This window comes from Mya arenaria, chromosome 16 (assembly GCF_026914265.1).
Source record: "Mya arenaria isolate MELC-2E11 chromosome 16, ASM2691426v1".
Taxonomy (NCBI): domain Eukaryota; kingdom Metazoa; phylum Mollusca; class Bivalvia; order Myida; family Myidae; genus Mya; species Mya arenaria.
Window position 1 is genome coordinate 36,104,283 of NC_069137.1, and position 23,297 is coordinate 36,127,579.

The following is a 23,297-nucleotide window of genomic DNA, read 5'->3' on the forward strand; positions in this document are numbered from 1 at the left end:
TATACCTCATAAATACCGTTGGTCACTTGACTGAAAAAATCTCGTTTAAATGAATATGCATGGATGGACAGAAAACGCTCAAAAAGGTTATCCGGCAATGTTAATCTTACGTAGACAAAACTATACATTTACCAATTACGTAAGCAGTTTATGTTTTATTATACATGTATAAGATCTCATGGTTTTGAGATCGAATTCGAGTTATATTTTACTTATTTGAAATAAATACAACATATTAATTCTTTTGCCATTATTTGCGTGTATTCCGCTATTTTAATATGTTACTGATTCTTAAGAAAGATACATAAAAAATAACAAAATAAATGAGATACGACCATACATAAATGTTCCTACTTACCATAACACGTTCGATGATATATGTCGAAAGAACCGGGAATCAAATATGATGTTACACAATCACTTCCGCATGTGTATATGTAGCACGTGCCGCTTGAATACCGGAAAGTTCTGCAGTATGATGTGTCAAAACATTCCAGAAAGCATGCGCTCTCGTCAACCGTGCTGACAGTGTTGTAGGTGTAGTTGACGTCACTGCTTGCGTGTCTCGACAGGTCAAATTCCAAGCAGGCTGGAAAAACGTATCAATGATATTACGTCAAAAGCGTCGTCGAAGTCATTAAATAATGTTTCCCTGTATATTTGATGAACAACTTATTGAAATAGTGTTATTAAGGATTTAAGATTTCATTGTGGTTTATCGGTGTATAAAAACAGTTGGTCATTGCACTGTCAGATGAGTTATTTTTATACACCGATATACAACAATTCTATAATATTAAATCTTTATATCTATACTCAGTATTTACAAAATTAGAAAACATTGAACAACACAAAATGACTACAACGACGAGAAACCATGCTTCTAAATTATATTGAACGTAGTATGTATTCGGATGTTTAAACAGCGGTAGCGTCAATGACGTCACTTGTTTTGTTGATGCCACATACATTATGCCGCGATTATCTCCGTTTGTTCAATCTCAACTGTCGGTTTTGGAACCTCATATCAAATAGCTTTAACTTTAAAATTTTATTAAACTCTACCTTTTAATAACCTATAATGCTTTTACTAGCAAAATAGTATAAAATTAATATATCTACTATCATGTTATTAATAAGGCGACTTCATATTGGCCGAGTTATTTTCCGAGGTATTAGGGCGAGTTTCGACAGCCAAAGAAAACAGTCCATTCCTCTTATCCCGTATTTGGCGAGTTCAGTAGCCAATCTAAACGGCAGAAACAGTATTAGCCGACCGTATTGGCCGAGTTTTGGCATATATTGTCGTCAATTATAAACTACATTGTATTAGAACTATGATTGTTCCAATATCGCCTCAAATACGTAATAGTTTAATTAATAACTCGTTATATTAATTAGAAAAATTAATGATGGATGCATTGATAGTCTCTGAATACCATGAATGTTGTTGCTGCGCTCGAAGTTATTGTGTACCTGCATATACACTGTCTTTATTTTTATAACAGTGTTGGTTTACCTTAATCCATGCGTATTGGTCTGCAGTTCACACTGTGTGTATATCTAGTGGCTTACATATTTGACATGTCGTCCAGTGAATTACAAATGACACGTGATAGGAGACAATACGCCATTAGAAATGTTGCCCGGTGTACTAACATGCATATTCAACACGTTGTCCAGTGCACCTACATATGACACGTTATAGGAGACAACATGCCATAAGACACGTTGTCTGGTGTAATTACATGTTTGACACGTTGTCCAGTGCACTTACATGTGACACGTTATAGGGGACAATGTGCCATCATACACGTTGTCTGGTGTACTTTAATGTTTGACACGTTGTCCAGTGCACTTACATATGACACGTTATAGGGGACAACATGCCATCATACACGTTGTCTGGTGTAATTACATGTTTGACACGTTGTCCAGTGCACTTACATGTGACACGTTATAGGGGACAACATGCCATCATCCACGTTGTCTGGTGTAATTACATGTTTGACACGTTGTCCAGTGCACTTACATGTGACACGTTATAGGAGACAACATGCCATCATACACGTTGTCTGGTGTAATTACATGTTTGACACGTTATCCAGTGCACTTACATATGACACGTTATAGGAGACAATATGCCATTATACACGTTGTCTGGTGTACATTAATGTTTGACACGTTGTCCAGTGCACTTACATATGACACGTTATAGGAGGAAACATGCCATCAGACACGTTGTCTGGTGTACTTACATGTTTGACACGTTGTCCAGTGCACTTACATATTACACGTTATAGGAGGAAACATGCCATCAGACACGTTGTCTGGTGTACTTACATGTTTGACACGTTGTCCAGTGCACTTACATATGACACGTTATAGGAGACAACATGCCATCATACACGTTGTCTGGTGTAATTACATGTTTGACACGTTGTCCAGTGCACTTACATGTGACACGTTATAGGGGACAATATGCCATCATACACGTTGTCTGGTGTACTTACATGTTTGACACGTTGTCCAGTGCACTTACATATGCCACGTTATAGGGGACAACATGCCATCAGACACGTTGTCTGGTGTACTTTAATGTTTGACACGTTGTCCAGTGCAATTACATATGACACGTTATAGGAGACAACATGCCATCAGACACGTTGTCTGGTGTACTTTAATGTTTGACACGTTGTCCAGTACACTTACATATGACACGTTATAGGAGACAACATGCCATCAGACACGTTGCCTGGTGTGCTTACATGTTTGACACGTTGTCCAGTACACTTACATGTGACAAGTTATAGGAGACAACATGCCATCATACACGTTGTCTGGTGTACTTTAATGTTTGGCACGTTGTCCAGTACACTTACATGTGACACGTTATAGGAGACAACATGCCATCATACACGTTGTCTGGTGTACTTACATGTTTGACACGTTGTCCAGTACATTTACATGTGACACGTTATAGGAGACAACATGCCATCAGACACGTTGTCTGGTGTACTTTAATGTTTGACACGTTGTCCAGTGCACTTACATATGACACGTTATAGGAGACAACATGCCATCATACACGTTGTCTGGTGTACTTGCATGTTTGACACGTTGTCCAGTGCACTTACATATGACACGTTATAGGAGACAACATGCCATCAGACACGTTGTCTGGTGTACTTTAATGTTTGACACGTTGTCCAGTGCACTTACATATGACACGTTATAGGAGACAACATGCCATCATACACGTTGTCTGGTGTACTTACATGTTTGACACGTTGTCCAGTGCACTTACATATGACACGTTATAGGAGACAACATGCCATCATACACGTAGTCTGGTGTACTTACATGTGTGACACGTTGTCCAGTGCACTTACATATGACACGTTATAGGAGACAACATGCCATCATACACGTAGACTGGTGTACTTGCATGTTTGACACGTTGTCCAGTGCACTTACATATGACACGTTATAGGAGACAACATGCCATCATACACGTAGTCTGGTGTACTTACATGTTTGACACGTTGCCCAATGCACTTACATATGACACGTTATAGGAGACAACATGCCATCAGACACGTTGCCTGGTGTACTTTAATGTTTGACACGTTGCCTGGTGTACTTTAATGTTTGACACGTTGTCCAGTGCACTTACATATGACACGTTATAGGAGACAACATGCCATCAGACACGTTGTCTGGTGTACTTACATGTTTGACACGTTGTCCAGTGCAATTACATATGACACGTTACAGGAGACAACATACCATCATACACGTTGTCTGGTGTACTTGCATGTTTGACACGTTGTCCAGTGCACTTACATATGACACGTTATAGGAGACAACATGCCATCAGACACGTTGTCTGGTGTACTTACATGTTTGACACGTTGTCCAGTGCACTTACATATGACACGTTATAGGGGACAACATGCCATCAGACACGTTGTCTGGTGTACTTTAATGTTTGACACGTTGTCCAGTGCACTTACATATGACACGTTATAGGAGACAACATGCCATCAGACACGTTGTCTGGTGTACTTTAATGTTTGACACGTTGTCCAGTACACTTACATATGACACGTTATAGGAGACAACATGCCATCAGACACGTTGCCTGGTGTGCTTACATGTTTGACACGTTGTCCAGTACACTTACATATGACACGTTATAGGAGACAACATGCCATCATACACGTTGTCTGGTGTACTTGCATGTTTGACACGTTATAGGAGACAACATGCCATCATACACGTTGTCTGGTGTGCTTACATATTTAACACGTTGTCCAGTACACTTACATGTGACACGTTATAGGAGACAACATGCCATCATACACGTTGTATGGTGTACTTTAATGTTTGACACGTTGTCCAGTACACTTACATGTGACACGTTATAGGAGACAACATGCCATCATACACGTTGTCTGGTGTACTTTAATGTTTGGCACGTTGTCCAGTGCACTTACATATGACACGTTATAGGAGACAACATGCCATCAGACACGTTGTCTGGTGTATTTACATATGACACGTTATAGGAGAAAACATGCCATCATACACGTTGTCTGGTGTACTTACATATGACACGTTATAGGAGACAACATGCCATTAGACACGTTGTCCAGTGCACTTACATATGACACGTTATAGGAGACAACATGCCATCAGAAACGTTGTCTGGTGTACTTTAATGTTTGACACGTTGTCCAGTGCACTTACATGTGACACGTTATAGGAGACAACATGCCATCAGACACGTTGTCTGGTGTACTTTAATGTTTGACACGTTATCCAGTGCACTTACATATGACACGTTATAGGAGACAATATGCCATCATACACGTTGTCTGGTGTACTTACATGTTTGACACGTTGTCCAGTGCACTTACATATGACACGTTATAGGGGACAACATGCCATCAGACACGTTGTCTGGTGTAATTTAATGTTTGACACGTTGTCTAGTTCATTTACATATGACACGTTATAGGAGACAACATGCCATCAGACACGTTGTCTGGTGTACTTTAATGTTTGACACGTTGTCCAGTACACTTACATATGACACGTTAAAGGAGACAACATGCCATCAGACACGTTGCCTGGTGTGCTTACATGTTTGGCACGTTGTCCAGTACACTTACATGTGACACGTTATAGGAGACAACATGACATCATACACGTTGTCTGGTGTACTTTAATGTTTGACACGTTGTCCAGTACACTTACATGTGACACGTTATAGGAGACAACATGCCATCAGACACGTTGTCTGGTGTACTTTAATGTTTGACACGTTGTCCAGTGCACTTACATATGACACGTTATAGGAGACAACATGCCATCATACACGTTGTCTGGTGTACTTGCATGTTTGACACGTTGTCCAGTGCACTTACATATGACACGTTATAGGAGACAACATGCCATCAGACACGTTGTCTGATGTACTTACATGTTTGACACGTTGTCCAGTACACTTACATATGACACGTTATAGGAGACAACATGCCATCAGACACGTTGCCTGGTGTGCTTACATGTTTGACACGTTGTCCAGTACACTTACATGTGACACGTTATAGGAGACAATATGCCATCAGACACGTTGTCTGGTGTACTTTAATGTTTGACACGTTGTCCAGTGCACTTACATATGACACGTTATAGGAGACAACATGCCATCATACACGTTGTCTGGTGTACTTGCATGTTTGACACGTTATAGGAGACAACATGCCATCATACACGTTGTCTGGTGTGCTTACATGTTTGACACGTTGTCCAGTACACTTACATGTGACACGTTATAAGAGACAACATGCCATCATACACGTTGTATGGTGTACTTTAATGTTTGACACGTTGTCCAGTACACTTACATGTGACACGTTATAGGAGACAACATGCCATCAGACACGTTGTCTGGTGTACTTTAATGTTTGGCATGTTGTCCAGTGCACTTACATATGACACGTTATAGGAGACAACATGACATCAGACACGTTGTCTGGTGTACTTACATATGACACGTTATAGGAGAAAACATGCCATCATACACGTTGTCTGGTGTACTTACATATGACACGTTATAGGAGACAACATGCCATCAGACACGTTGTCCAGTGCACTTACATATGACACGTTATAGGAGACAACATGCCATCAGAAACGTTGTCTGGTGTACTTTAATGTTTGACACGTTGTCCAGTGCACTTACATGTGACACGTTATAGGAGACAACATGCCATCAGACATGTTGTCTGGTGTACTTTAATGTTTGACACGTTATCCAGTGCACTTACATATGACACGTTATAGGAGACAATATGCCATCATACACGTTGTCTGGTGTACTTACATGTTTGACACGTTGTCCAGTGCACTTACATATGACACGTTATAGGGGACAACATGCCATCAGACACGTTGTCTGGTGTAATTTAATGTTTGACACGTTGTCCAGTGCATTTACATATGACACGTTATAGGAGACAACATGGCATCAGACACGTTGTCTGGTGTACTTTAATGTTTGACACGTTGTCCAGTACACTTACATATGACACGTTATAGGAGACAACATGCCATCAGACACGTTGCCTGGTGTGCTTACATGTTTGACACGTTGTCCAGTACACTTACATGTGACACGTTATAGGAGACAACATGCCATCAGACACGTTGTCTGGTGTACTTTAATGTTTGACACGTTGTCCAGTGCACTTACATATGACACGTTATAGGAGACAACATGCCATCATACACGTTGTCTGGTGTACTTGCATGTTTGACACGTTGTCCAGTGCACTTACATATGACACGTTATAGGAGACAACATGCCATCAGACACGTTGTCTGATGTACTTACATGTTTGACACGTTGTCCAGTGCACTTACATATGACACGTTGTAGGAGAAAACATGCCATCATACACGTTGTCTGGTGTACTTACATGTTTGACACGTTGTCCAGTGCACTTACATATGACAAGTTATAGGAGACAACATGCCATCATACACGTTGTCTGGTGTACTTGCATGTTTGACACGTTGTCCAGTGCACTTACATATGACACGTTATAGGAGACAACATGCCATCATACACGTTGTCTGGTGTACTTGCATGTTTGACACGTTGTCCAGTGCACTTACATATGACACGTTATAGGAGACAACATGCCATCAGACACGTTGCCTGGTGTACTTACATGTTTGACACGTTGTCCAGTACACTTACATGTGACACGTTATAGGAGACAACATGCCATCAGACACGTTGTCTGGTGTACTTTAATGTTTGACACGTTGTCCAGTGCACTTACATATGACACATTATAGGAGACAATATGCCATCAGACACGTTGTCTGGTGAACTTACATGTTTGACACGTTATCCAGTGCACTTACATATGACACGTTATAGGAGACAACATGCCATCATACACGTTGTCTGGTGTACTTGCATGTTTGACACGTTGTCCAGTGCACTTACATATGACACGTTATAGGAGACAACATGCCATCATACACGTAGTCTGGTGTACTTACATGTTTGACACGTTGTCCAGTGCACTTACATATGACACGTTATAGGAGACAACATGCCATCATACACGTTGTCTGGTGTACTTACATGTTTGACACGTTGTCCAGTGCACTTACATATGACACGTTATAGGAGACAATATGCCATCATACACGTTGTCTGGTGTACTTTAATGTTTGACACGTTGTCCAGTGCACTTACATATGACACGTTATAGGAGACAACATGCCATCATACACGTTGTCTGGTGTACTTGCATGTTTGACACGTTGTCCAGTGCACTTACATATGACACGTTATAGGAGACAACATGCCATCATACACGTAGTCTGGTGTACTTACATGTTTGACACGTTGTCCAGTGCACTTACATATGACACGTTATAGGAGACAACATGCCATCATACACGTTGTCTGGTGTACTTGCATGTTTGACACGTTGTCCAGTGCACTTACATATGACACGTTATAGGAGACAACATGCCATCATACACGTTGTCTGGTGTACTTGCATGTTTGACACGTTGTCCAGTGCACTTACATATGACACGTTATAGGAGACAACATGCCATCAGACACGTTGCCTGGTGTACTTACATGTTTGACACGTTGTCCAGTACACTTACATGTGACACGTTATAGGAGAAAACATGCCATCAGACACGTTGTCTGGTGTACTTTAATGTTTGACACGTTGTTCAGTGCACTTACATATGACACGTTATAGGAGACAATATGCCATCATACACGTTGTCTGGTGTACTTACATGTTTGACACGTTATCCAGTGCACTTACATATGACACGTTATAGGAGACAACATGCCATCATACACGTTGTCTGGTGTACTTACATGTTTGACACGTTGTCCAGTGCACTTACATATGACACGTTATAGGAGACAACATGCCATCAGACACGTTGCCTGGTGTACTTACATGTTTGACACGTTGTCCAGTACACTTACATGTGACACGTTATAGGAGAAAACATGCCATCAGACACGTTGTCTGGTGTACTTTAATGTTTGACACGTTGTTCAGTGCACTTACATATGACACGTTATAGGAGACAATATGCCATCATACACGTTGTCTGGTGTACTTACATGTTTGACACGTTATCCAGTGCACTTACATATGACACGTTATAGGAGACAACATGCCATCATACACGTTGTCTGGTGTACTTACATGTTTGACACGTTGTCCAGTGCACTTACATATGACACGTTATAGGAGACAACATGCCATCATACACGTTGTCTGGTGTACTTACATGTTTGACACGTTGTCCAGTACACTTACATGTGACACGTTATAGGAGACAATATGCCATCAGACACGTTGTCTGGTGTACTTTAATGTTTGACACGTTGTCCAGTGCACTTACATATGACACGTTATAGGAGACAACATGCCATCATACACGTTGTCTGGTGTACTTGCATGTTTGACACGTTATAGGAGACAACATGCCATCATACACGTTGTCTGGTGTGCTTACATGTTTGACACGTTGTCCAGTACACTTACATGTGACACGTTATAAGAGACAACATGCCATCATACACGTTGTATGGTGTACTTTAATGTTTGACACGTTGTCCAGTACACTTACATGTGACACGTTATAGGAGACAACATGCCATCAGACACGTTGTCTGGTGTACTTTAATGTTTGGCATGTTGTCCAGTGCACTTACATATGACACGTTATAGGAGACAACATGACATCAGACACGTTGTCTGGTGTACTTACATATGACACGTTATAGGAGAAAACATGCCATCATACACGTTGTCTGGTGTACTTACATATGACACGTTATAGGAGACAACATGCCATCAGACACGTTGTCCAGTGCACTTACATATGACACGTTATAGGAGACAACATGCCATCAGAAACGTTGTCTGGTGTACTTTAATGTTTGACACGTTGTCCAGTGCACTTACATGTGACACGTTATAGGAGACAACATGCCATCAGACATGTTGTCTGGTGTACTTTAATGTTTGACACGTTATCCAGTGCACTTACATATGACACGTTATAGGAGACAATATGCCATCATACACGTTGTCTGGTGTACTTACATGTTTGACACGTTGTCCAGTGCACTTACATATGACACGTTATAGGGGACAACATGCCATCAGACACGTTGTCTGGTGTAATTTAATGTTTGACACGTTGTCCAGTGCATTTACATATGACACGTTATAGGAGACAACATGGCATCAGACACGTTGTCTGGTGTACTTTAATGTTTGACACGTTGTCCAGTACACTTACATATGACACGTTATAGGAGACAACATGCCATCAGACACGTTGCCTGGTGTGCTTACATGTTTGACACGTTGTCCAGTACACTTACATGTGACACGTTATAGGAGACAACATGCCATCAGACACGTTGTCTGGTGTACTTTAATGTTTGACACGTTGTCCAGTGCACTTACATATGACACGTTATAGGAGACAACATGCCATCATACACGTTGTCTGGTGTACTTGCATGTTTGACACGTTGTCCAGTGCACTTACATATGACACGTTATAGGAGACAACATGCCATCAGACACGTTGTCTGATGTACTTACATGTTTGACACGTTGTCCAGTGCACTTACATATGACACGTTGTAGGAGAAAACATGCCATCATACACGTTGTCTGGTGTACTTACATGTTTGACACGTTGTCCAGTGCACTTACATATGACAAGTTATAGGAGACAACATGCCATCATACACGTTGTCTGGTGTACTTGCATGTTTGACACGTTGTCCAGTGCACTTACATATGACACGTTATAGGAGACAACATGCCATCATACACGTTGTCTGGTGTACTTGCATGTTTGACACGTTGTCCAGTGCACTTACATATGACACGTTATAGGAGACAACATGCCATCAGACACGTTGCCTGGTGTACTTACATGTTTGACACGTTGTCCAGTACACTTACATGTGACACGTTATAGGAGACAACATGCCATCAGACACGTTGTCTGGTGTACTTTAATGTTTGACACGTTGTCCAGTGCACTTACATATGACACATTATAGGAGACAATATGCCATCAGACACGTTGTCTGGTGAACTTACATGTTTGACACGTTATCCAGTGCACTTACATATGACACGTTATAGGAGACAACATGCCATCATACACGTTGTCTGGTGTACTTGCATGTTTGACACGTTGTCCAGTGCACTTACATATGACACGTTATAGGAGACAACATGCCATCATACACGTAGTCTGGTGTACTTACATGTTTGACACGTTGTCCAGTGCACTTACATATGACACGTTATAGGAGACAACATGCCATCATACACGTTGTCTGGTGTACTTACATGTTTGACACGTTGTCCAGTGCACTTACATATGACACGTTATAGGAGACAATATGCCATCATACACGTTGTCTGGTGTACTTTAATGTTTGACACGTTGTCCAGTGCACTTACATATGACACGTTATAGGAGACAACATGCCATCATACACGTTGTCTGGTGTACTTGCATGTTTGACACGTTGTCCAGTGCACTTACATATGACACGTTATAGGAGACAACATGCCATCATACACGTAGTCTGGTGTACTTACATGTTTGACACGTTGTCCAGTGCACTTACATATGACACGTTATAGGAGACAACATGCCATCATACACGTTGTCTGGTGTACTTGCATGTTTGACACGTTGTCCAGTGCACTTACATATGACACGTTATAGGAGACAACATGCCATCATACACGTTGTCTGGTGTACTTGCATGTTTGACACGTTGTCCAGTGCACTTACATATGACACGTTATAGGAGACAACATGCCATCAGACACGTTGCCTGGTGTACTTACATGTTTGACACGTTGTCCAGTACACTTACATGTGACACGTTATAGGAGAAAACATGCCATCAGACACGTTGTCTGGTGTACTTTAATGTTTGACACGTTGTTCAGTGCACTTACATATGACACGTTATAGGAGACAATATGCCATCATACACGTTGTCTGGTGTACTTACATGTTTGACACGTTATCCAGTGCACTTACATATGACACGTTATAGGAGACAACATGCCATCATACACGTTGTCTGGTGTACTTACATGTTTGACACGTTGTCCAGTGCACTTACATATGACACGTTATAGGAGACAACATGCCATCATACACGTTGTCTGGTGTACTTACATGTTTGACACGTTGTCCAGTGCACTTACATATGACACGTTATAGGAGACAACATGCCATCATACACGTTGTCTGGTGTACTTGCATGTTTGACACGTTGTCCAGTGTACTTACATATGACACGTTATAGGAGACAACATGCCATCAGACACGTTGCCTGGTGTACTTACATGTTTGACACGTTGTCCAGTACACTTACATGTGACACGTTATAGGAGACAACATGCCATCAGACACGTTGTCTGGTGTACTTTTATGTTTGACACGTTGTCCAGTGCACTTACATATGACACGTTATAGGAGACAATATGCCATCATACACGTTGTCTGGTGTACTTACATGTTTGACACGTTATCCAGTGCACTTACATATGACACGTTATAGGAGACAACATGCCATCATACACGTTGTCTGGTGTACTTACATGTTTGACACGTTGTCCAGTGCACTTACATGTGACACGTTATAGGAGACAATATGCCATCATACACGTTGTCTGGTGTACTTACATGTTTGACACGTTGTCCAGTGCACTTACATGTGACACGTTATAGGAGACAACATGCCATCAGACACGTTGTCTGGTGTACTTACATGTTTGACACGTTGTCCAGTGCACTTACATATGACACGTTATAGGAGACAACATGCCATCAGACACGTTGTCTGGTGTACTTACATGTTTGACACGTTGTCCAGTACACTTACATATGACACGTTATAGGAGACAATATGCCATCATACACGTTGTCTGGTGTGCTTACATGTTTGACACGTTGTCCAGTACACTTACATATGACACGTTATAGGGGACAACATGCCATCAGACACGTTGTCTGGTGTACTTTAATATTTGACACGTTGTCCAGTGCACTTACATATGACACGTTATAGGAGAAAACATGCCATCAGACACGTTGTCTGGTGTACTTTAATGTTTGACACGTTGTCCAGTACACTTACATATGACACGTTATAGGAGACAACATGCCATCAGACACGTTGCCTGGTGTGCTTACATGTTTGACACGTTGTCCAGTACACTTACATGTGACACGTTATAGGAGACAACATGCCATCATACACGTTGTCTGGTGTACTTTAATGTTTGACACGTTGTCCAGTGCACTTAAATGTGACACATTATAGGGGACAACATGCCATCATACACGTTGTCTGGTGTGCTTTAATGTTTGACACGTTGTCCAGTGCACTTACATATGACACGTTATAGGGGACAACATGCCATCATACACGTTGTCTGGTGTGCTTACATGTTTGACACGTTGTCCAGTACACTAACATGTGACACGTTATAGGAGACAACATGCCATCATACACGTTGTCTGGTGTACTTTAATGTTTGACACGTTGTCCAGTACACTTTCATGTGACACGTTATATTAGACAACATGCTATCAGACACGTTGTCTGGTGTACTTTAATGTTTGACACGTTGTCCAGTGCACTTTTATATGACACGTTATAGGAGACAACATGCCATCATACACGTTGTCTGGTGTACTTGCATGTTTGACACGTTGTCCAGTGCACTTACATATGACACGTTATAGGAGACAACATGCCATCAGACACGTTGTCTTGTGTACTTTAATGTTTGACACGTTGTACAGTGCACTTACATATGACACGTTATAGGAGACAATATGCCATCAGTCACGTTGTCTGGTGTACTTACATGTTTGACACGTTGTCCAGTGCACTTACATATGACACGTTATAGGAGACAACATGCCATCATACACGTAGTCTGGGGTACTTACATGTTTGACACGTTGTCCAGTGCACTTACATATGACACGTTATAGGAGACAATATGCCATCATACACGTTGTCTGGTGTAATTGCATGTTTGACACGTTGTCCAGTGCACTTACATATGACACGTTATAGGAGACAACATGCCATCAGACACGTTGCCTGGTGTAATTACATGTTTGACACGTTATCCAGTGCACTTACATATGACACGTTATAGGAGACAACATGCCATCATACACGTTGTCTGGTGTACTTGCATGTTTGACACGTTGTCCAGTGCACTTACATATGACACGTTATAGGAGACAACATGCCATCATACACGTTGTCTGGTGTACTTGCATGTTTGACACGTTGTCCAGTGCACTTACATATGACACGTTATAGGAGACAACATGCCAGCAGACACGTTTGCCTGGTGTACTTATATGTTTGACACGTTGTCCAGTACACTTACATGTGACACGTTATAGGAGACAACATGCCATCAGACACGTTGTCTGGTGTACTTTAATGTTTGACACGTTGTCCAGTGCACTTACATATGACACGTTATAGGAGACAATATGCCATCAGACACGTTGTCTGGTGTACTTACATGTTTGACACGTTGTCCAGTACACTTACATATGACACGTTATAGGAGACAATATGCCATCATACACGTTGTCTAGTGTACTTACATGTTTGACACGTTGTCCAGTGCACTTACATGTGACACGTTATAGGAGACAACATGCCATCATACACGTTGTCTGGTGTACTTGCATATGACACGTTATAGGAGACAACATGCCATCAGACACGTTGTCTGGTGTACTTACATGTTTGAAACGTTGTCCAGTGCACTTACATATGACACGTTATAGGAGACAACATGCCATCAGACACGTTGTCCAGTGCACCTACATATGACACGTTATAGGAGACAACATGCCATCAGACACGTTGTCTGGTGTACTTACATGTTTGAAACGTTGTCCAGTGCACTTACATATGTCACGTTATAGGAGACAACATGCCATCATACACGTAGTCTGGTATACTTACATGTTTGACACGTTTTCCAGTGCACTTACATATGACACGTTATAGGAGACAACATGCCATTAGACACGTTGTCTGGTGTACTTACGTATGACACGTTATAGGAGACAACATGCCATCAGACACATTGTCTGGTGTACTTACATGTTTGACACGTTGTCCAGTGCACTTACATATGACACGTTATAGGAGACAACATGCCATCATACACGTTGTCTGGTGTGCTTACATGTTTGACACGTTGTCCAGTGCACTTACATATGACACGTTATAGGAGACAACATGCCATCATACACGTTGTCTGGTGTACTTGCATGTTTGACACGTTGTCCAGTGCACTTACATATGACACGTTATAGGAGACAACATGCCATCATACACGTTGTCTGGTGTACTTGCATGTTTGACACGTTATCCAGTGCACTTACATATGACACGTTATAGGAGACAACATGCCATCATACACGTTGTCTGGTGTACTTACATGTTTGACACGTTGTCCAGTGCACTTACATATGACACGTTATAGGAGACAACATGCCATCAGACACGTTGTCTGGTGTACTTACATATGACACATTATAGGAGAAAACATGCCATCATACACGTTGTCTGGTGTACTTACATATGACACGTTATAGGAGACAACATGCCATCAGACACGTTGTCCAGTGCACTTATATATGACACGTTATAGGAGACAACATGCCATCAGAAACGTTGTCTGGTGTACTTTAATGTTTGACACGTTGTCCAGTGCACTTACATGTGACACGTTATAGGAGACAACATGCCATCAGACACGTTTTATGGTGTTATTATGGTGTTTTATTAACTGACCTTAATTTTGGATTATAATTAAGGTTTTGACATCAATGAAGAAAACAACAATTATCTATGAAACTTTTATTAATCATTGCATTAATACGTTTAAATACACTACACATGTATTGAAAAAATCATACTTGAACTGAGATGTTGACGCAGGCTGACATATTTCTCAGACTGATGTTCCATGCAACAATGCAAATGGCCTTGAGTTCAGGGTACTGCTTACAGAAGGAGACATCCGTATTGTCTGGGGAAAAACGATAGGGATATTTTACAATATGAAACGAAGGGTACATGTATTTCTCTATGCACATCAATTCAGCGTTTCAAAATTCAAAAGCATTTGAATGATATTGGCTTTAACTCCGCTCAAATCCTTCAAGCCCTTGGTTTACCGGAATGAAAAAGTAAATTTTGCTAATGTTATTTGCAAATAGTAGTAAATTTCTGTTGCGTATATTCATGTTTAGTTTTAAATTTCATTATGCTTTTGTACAAGTAAAAAGAAAGTGTATAATATATACAATTTGTCGGCGTTCAAACAAAGAAACAAACAACACTTGGATTCATTGGATTCGTATTTAAGGGTGAAATTTCGTTTTAAATCTCGTACTTTTATAACAGGTCAACCAAATGGTTGAATTACAAGTATTACGTTTTTTTTTTGTATAATAGAGGTAACACACTCCCTTTGTTATCCGAATGAATATATAATGAAGAGGAGGAGTACATATAATATTAATTTCTTTTACAGGGAACCTAAACTGGCAAATAGGCCAGAACATTTTACAAGTTTGATTTTATTAACATGACGCAAAATTAAACACCTTGATATAAATATTCATAACTGTTAATCCAATGGAAGAAATGTGCTAGTCACAGGACAAACTTGGACAAACACATGCACATGGATTAAGAATTAGTAAGCTAAATTGTACTTCGTTTAAAAGAGTAGATACTGATCGATTGCTGTCGTTAACCGATTAATCAAGTTATTAATAGTTGCAAAATATACAACATTTAGCAGTTATGCGTTTTGTATAACCCTGGAAATGCTACTTATATGATGTCAATTTGTATTAACCCGTTTTCATGGTGACAGCTAGTTGTCTTGATCGTGAAAACTGATTGTCGTCAGGGTGAAGGCTGATTGTCTTCGTGTTTTCAGACTAGCTAAATGGTACAGCCAATGAAAATTTATGGCAAATTATTATGCGTATGTGCTTCTGCATTTTACTTCTCAAAAAAGATTAAAATTAAGTATAACATGAAATAAACATACTTGTTATCTTCCCTTGGACAAGAACAAATTTGCTCGAAACTACTTTTACTTCCATCCCGTTGTGTAGGGCCTTTGCAATTACACACGCTGAATAGATAAACAAAGATATACATATGACCTGCTGAATATAGCGAAAATTTGGTGGTATCAGAAAAAAAATCGTGGAATACATACACGTAAATAATGATAAAAGAACAAAACAAACGGAATATTTATCATTCGTGCGTATCATATAATAAACTGTATCTTAATGTTAGTGCATTCTTTTTATTTTACTAATTTCCGACTTTGAAATAAATTACGATCGTTTGAAACATTTATCAATTACGGTTTACAATGCACAAGTAAGCTTGCCAGTTTATCGAGCAAGTGGCGACAATGTTAAATGTTGATGCCCGGTTACCCCGTATACTTTTGGTAGCATTTGAACGAGAAGTGCTCGCTGATAACTTATATGTTAATCACAGAAAATGCAGTCAAGGTTTTAAGTCATTGTACTGTGATTTTTCTTTCTTTTAGTTCAAATGGAACGGACGTGAAATAGACTGTTTTGCAATTGTTTCAAACCATAAGTGCCATAACATAATTTTCGATTGAATATTATCTTATTCTTTCTCTGCTCATAAAACCCCAAATAAGACCAAATTATTATGAGGTCACCGGTGGACGTATTCACAAATTCAACTACGTGAAAAAATCCAAAATGATTGACATCGATTATTTCAAAAAACTAGCTACTTTTCATAAAATTAATTCATATCTTTTTACCATTAAGACCATTTTCTTGCTTATTTTCATAATTGTGGTGTATATATTTTGAACGTTTTCTTTAAATTCAACTTTGAAAAAATGCAGTATTGCGCGAAATCTAGCCATTTCACTAAGATGCTTCATGATAACGGCCCCAGGCATTTACTATTCACATACTTTTACATAGGATACGTTCATCGGTGGTACGATACTATCAAGTATGCTACCTTCATGATGCTTGTAAGTTTTACACATTCTGCATATTCCCTTATGGCAGATGGTGCTTCCGTAAATGTCATCGTCAACGGTTTCGGGGGATGCATCAAAGCTTAGTATACTACTGATATCATTGATGGAAATATCGCCTTCACCAACTGAAAAATAAACATTGGCTATTTATCGCAGCAAGCAACTTGTCTAAGTAGATACCTTATACATTGTATGTCGATTTATGATGATCAATATTGCTAAAAAGGTCTTATCTGCTGGGAAAGGCCAAAATAAAAAATTCGAATGGTTTTAAAACTCTTTTTTTTCCTCTTGTATTGACGTACATATTTTGGCAAGCATTTCGTTGGTGTAATAAAGAGTTCATTATACGAATATATTTCTTTCATCAGAGGTTTCTTAAAATTCCAATTGTGTTTTTACGGAATTCCTTAGACAATATTAATGTGGTTTTGTGTCATTATGTTCACCAATATTCAATCAACACTGCTTGTGGCATCTGGAGGAGATCGTCACATAAGAACGATAATCAATAACAAAGTGATAACTACGGAACAAAATTCCATTCCTGATTACAAGTGTTTCTTAATGAGTGCCGATTGAACAGAGTGTTTCTCATTGAGTGTCTATTAAACTGAGTGTTTCTCGTTGAGTGCCTATTGAACTGTGTGTGCCTCGTTGAGTATCTATTGAACTGTGTGTGCCTCGTTGAGTGCTTATTGAACTGTGTGTGCCTCGTTGAGTGTATATTGAACTGTGTGTGCCTCGTTGAGTGCCTATTAAACTGTGTGTGCCTCGTTGAGTGTATATTGAACTGTGTGTGCCTCGTTGAGTGCTTATTGAACTGTGTGTGCCTCGTTGAGTGTATATTGAACTGTGTGTGCCTCGTTGAGTGCTTATTGAACTGTGTGTGCCTCGTTGAGTGTATATTGAACTGTGTGTGCCTCGTTGAGTGCCTATTAAACTGTGTGTGCCTCGTTGAGTGTATATTGAACTGTGTGTGCCTCGTTGAGTGCCTATTGACTTGTGTGTGCCTCGTTGAGTGCTTATTGAACTGTGTGTGCCTCGTTGAGTGCTTATTGAACTGTGTGTGCCTCGTTGAGTGCCTATTGAACTGTGTGTGCCTCGTTGAGTGCTTATTGAACTGTGTGTGCCTCGTTGAGTGCTTATTGAACTGTGTGTGCCTCGTTGAGTGTATATTGAACTGTGTGTGCCTCGTTGAGTGCTTATTGAACTGTGTGTGCCTCGTTGAGTGCTTATTAAACTGTGTGTGCCTCGTTGAGTGCTTATTGAACTGTGTGTGCCTCGTTGAGTGCTTATTGAACTGTGTGTGCCTCGTTGAGTGTATATTGAACTGTGTGTGCCTCGTTGAGTGCTTATTGAATTGAACTGTGTGTGCCTCGTTGAGTGCTTATTGAACTGTGTGTGCCTCGTTGAGTGCCAATTGAACTGTATGTGCCTCGTTGAGTGTATATTGAACTGTGTGTGCCTCGTTGAGTGCTTATTGAACTGTGTGTGCCTCGTTGAGTGCTTATTGAACTGTGTGTGCCTCGTTGAGTGCTTATTGAACTGTGTGTGCCTCGTTGAGTGCTTATTGAACTGTGTGCCTCGTTGAGTGTTTGCCTTGTTTGGTCCATATTGGACTGGGTGTCCCTCGCTGAAATTATATTGAACTACGTGTGCCTGTTTGAGTGTCTATTGAACGTTGTGTGCTTGTGTCTCTAGTTTCTGTTCCAGTATCTCATATTTAGAATCTGAATGGAAACAAAAAGTAGCTTACCGATGCGATCTAGAAAGTTCTTTTTCGGAATAGTGAAACAGCCAATTGATGTGCTGATTGTCGTTTTCTTTACCTTTCAAAGAAAAGGATTTTAACTATGGGTCATATTATCGTAATATGTAAATATAAGTGGCAGAGAACAAATAAAAGGGTCTTAATGCGAATAAAGCTTTATAATTGATTGGCACAGTATGTCACAGTAAATCTTTTGACTTATCAATATGCATTAAGATCTGATCGATGATAACTGACACCAGAGGGCAATAAGAAGGTAGCCATGAAACTGTTCTGTCGAAAAATGATTCCTAGGGACCATACTTAATAGTTAGGTAACTCTCAAATCAATTCATCTTTAAAGATATTTTGGTCCTACCTTAACAGAAACATCGAGGCAAGAGTGCAGTTTTGCGATGTCCACATCTTTCGGGATAATACATATTTCCTCTACGTTAGGTATGGGATTCTTACGAGAACAAATGGACCGAGTTCCAGGTCCTGAAAAAATAAACAACCCATTATGATGAGGCAAAAGTCCCTTTATGTTACCTATATTTAAGGGTTTTAAGGAGGTTCTGGTAAACAATAAGGGGACACAAGATGAACAGAAACTGAATATGGGCAGATTAGGCTTCGCTCACAGATGTTTTACTACAATATCAAGTACTCAAATAGCATTTTTTTGTATACCCTTCATAAATCCACACGCAATACATATCGCAAATTACGGTAGTCCATATTCCACTCCAGTGCAATACGGCCGTTTTTCACTCTTGTGATGTCACGTCATAACAAGTATCGTTGCGCGATGTAAAAATGACGTCATAAAACAAAATAGTGCGTCGATTAAACGACATCTATTATGAAAACATGTGGCTTTTAAGTGATCTCACCAGTTATGTTTATAATGAAAGGGTTTTAGTACAGCGTTTTGATCCGGAATGTCGTATTCGACTCTCGTGGATTTTTGCACGCCTCTGGTTAATAAACAACACCCGGTATACGTAATATGTTGATTAACATATCACGAACACATAATATTAAACAGTAGGCAAATGACACTCCTTTAATGTTGAATAAACTTCACATGACTTTGCTAGTATCTTTTATAATATATCCATAGCAATCATACTATGCTAAATAATCTACCCATGAAAATCAGTTTATGCTAAATAATCTACCCATGAAAATCAGTTTATGCTTAATAATATACCCATGCTAATAACATTAATTAATATGCAAAATAAAGTACCCATGAAAATCCTTTTTAAATTTTATAGTCCTCACATGACAGTTATATTATGGTAAATGGCTGCATGTGGCAGTTGTACTATGTCAAATAAATTACAGATATCAATACTGTAAAACTAAATGAATGCTAAATAAACTGCATTCTATTTCAAAAATTATAAACGTCACGATCCTATCATGTTGAATAATATATGTAAATCATATTATGTTGCAAGATCTGCAATGGCACATACAAGAAGTACAAAACTGACCAAAGTAATACAGGTATGTCAGGCAATCTACACATTGCAATTCTGTTATGTTAAATGATTAAAAGGTTGAATCTGCTAGTACTTCTAAGTGAATACACACGTTACATTGACAGTTAGTCTTATAGGTCATTTGCGAGTGTTGCTATCGTACCGTTGAACTTTAACCTGTGTGGAATAGGTCACAAAGTTTGCATATGTTCTGGAAATCGATTACACAATTCAAACGGTTTTAAAGTACGCATATCGTGATGACGCAGCACTCAAAAAGTAGTTCCAATGTGCACGTACATATACAAGTAGCGTTCCGCAACATAACTTTCTTACTACTGTCATATCTAACTATCTTACCTGATATATCCCCTTCTACCAACGACTTGTCATTCAAGGTCAGCTTTATATGAATTCTCCCGCCCTTATCAGTTGCCACAATGCAAACTAAAATGTAATAGTACAATAATTCATATTTAAAACTGAGTCCAAAAACAACAAGAAGAGATGTTTGTAAAATATGTATATTTACAAATGAGTAAAAAATTTAAAAATAAACAAGAAATGTTTGTAAAATATGTATGCCCCCCCCCCCCCATTAGATGTATATGGGGTAACTTAAAGTCATGATAAAAATCCCAATTCAAAGTTGAAGAAAGAAAGTATTTATTGACCAGTTCTTTATGTTGTAAAAGGCGATGATCAGTTCTTAATCCTAGTAAACATGTATGCGTCGTCCTAACAGTAGATAATTAGTTAAATAAATCGTAGGTCCTCCGTTTTTTGGTTATATTTTTACTTTCAAAATGTTGGACTAGATTAATAACCTACAAGCAAGTTGTCTAATTACATTGAACCCAGTTTGCGTTTGTCTCGACGCAAACTACCGATTAGTCTTGCATATATTGTTATGTGTTAGCTTATTCAACGTGTTTTACAAGAAACAAGAGCTTACCCGTGTCTGTTTTGCTGGAATTACCGCACAGTTTACACTCCCCTTTCTTACATATATTGTTATGTGTTAGCTTATTCAACATGTTTTACAAGAAACAAGAGCTTACCCGTGTCTGTTTTGCTGGAATTAGCGCATAGCTTACACTCCCCTTTCTTACATATATTGTTATGTATTAGCTTATTCAACATGTTTTACAAGAAACAAGAGCTTACCCGTGTCTGTTTTGCTGGAATTAGCGCACAGCTTACACTCCCCTTTCTTACATATATTGTTATGTGTAAGCTTATTCAACATGTTTTACAAGAAACAAGAGCTTACCCGTGTCTGTTTTGCTGGAATTACCGCACAGCTTACACTCCCCTTTCTTACATATATTGTTATGTGTTAGCTTATTCAACATGTTTTACAAGAAACAAGAGCTTACCCGTGTCTGTTTTGCTGGAATTACCGCACAGCTTACACTCCCCTTTCTTACATATGAAACTAGGACCTGTAAAATAAAAGCAAAATATACCACATGGAATTAAGAAATATATGATGGTTGACCTCGAAGTTCGTGGAATAGTAACATGAAATAACAATTGCTCTGGAAAATGGGAAGTAAGTAATTGTATATTTTATTAAACGCTTCATGTGGATTTTATGTTCCCATGACAACACGACTTTTTGATCTTTTTTATCTTGTCTCAAGTAAAATCTTATTTATTTTAGCGCCATTATTACGACTAATCGATTGAACATTATTGTCTTTTAATCAAATAGAAACCGTTGAATTCATGGTTTTTATTATATTCTTAAACCATCTTCGCCTGAAAATATCTCATAAATGACCATAACAGGCTTACCTTGAGTATCCGTCGTAATCTGAAGAGATTCTTTTTCAAACTTCAGTGTGGCGGCCTGAGAAACCTGAACGAATATGGCAAGCATCCAGAAGGTGAAGATTCTCGACATTGTTGCAGATTTACCAAGCTGTTGGTAACCTCAAACCTTTTATTCAGTTAAAACCGCGAATGCCATTCAATGAACAGGCTCTGATCAGTTGTATATTGAGTATCTGTTTTATACTCTCATGGCTGAGTACCAGTTTCGATCTAACAATGATCTTTCTACTTATGATATACTTTCCGTGATTCAGCTTTTTAAGTGGTGGTTAAATTGTTCTGGCCAAGACAATGGGTATTGTGGAGTACATGGAATTTGTTCACTTTAAAATTCATTTAAGTATTCCAAAAGGTGTACAAGTATATGTTAGAAATCAATTATAGCGATCTTTTGAAAATAGAACGGGCGTACCTCGAAAAAAATGAAATACAAAAACATGCACGTTTGCCTGTGCTGCTTGTCGC

General features: G+C 39.4%; 1 protein-coding gene across 5 annotated transcripts in view; it reads right to left on the reverse strand.

Moving 5' to 3' along the window:
- LOC128221122 (sushi, von Willebrand factor type A, EGF and pentraxin domain-containing protein 1-like) overlaps positions 1–23,244 on the reverse strand; it is a 31,045-nt gene extending 7,801 nt beyond the window's left edge. For 3 of the 5 annotated variants that reach the window (XM_052929577.1, XM_052929576.1, XM_052929578.1), the window contains exons 1-3: positions 16,749–16,835; positions 15,601–15,713; positions 359–589 (exon numbers count right to left, since the gene is read on the reverse strand). In XM_052929577.1, coding sequence (XP_052785537.1) covers positions 359–589; positions 15,601–15,652 — 283 coding nt within the window. In that variant the 5' untranslated portion in view covers positions 15,653–15,713; positions 16,749–16,835. Of the gene's footprint in view, positions 1–358; positions 590–15,600; positions 15,714–16,748; positions 16,836–17,725; positions 17,873–19,506; positions 19,580–19,879; positions 20,002–21,353; positions 21,441–21,948; positions 22,046–22,372; positions 22,439–22,793 lie in introns of those variants that run through there. The other 2 variants (XM_052929580.1, XM_052929581.1) reach the window with 2 other exon arrangements.
- Positions 23,245–23,297: the final 53 nt, after the last annotated feature.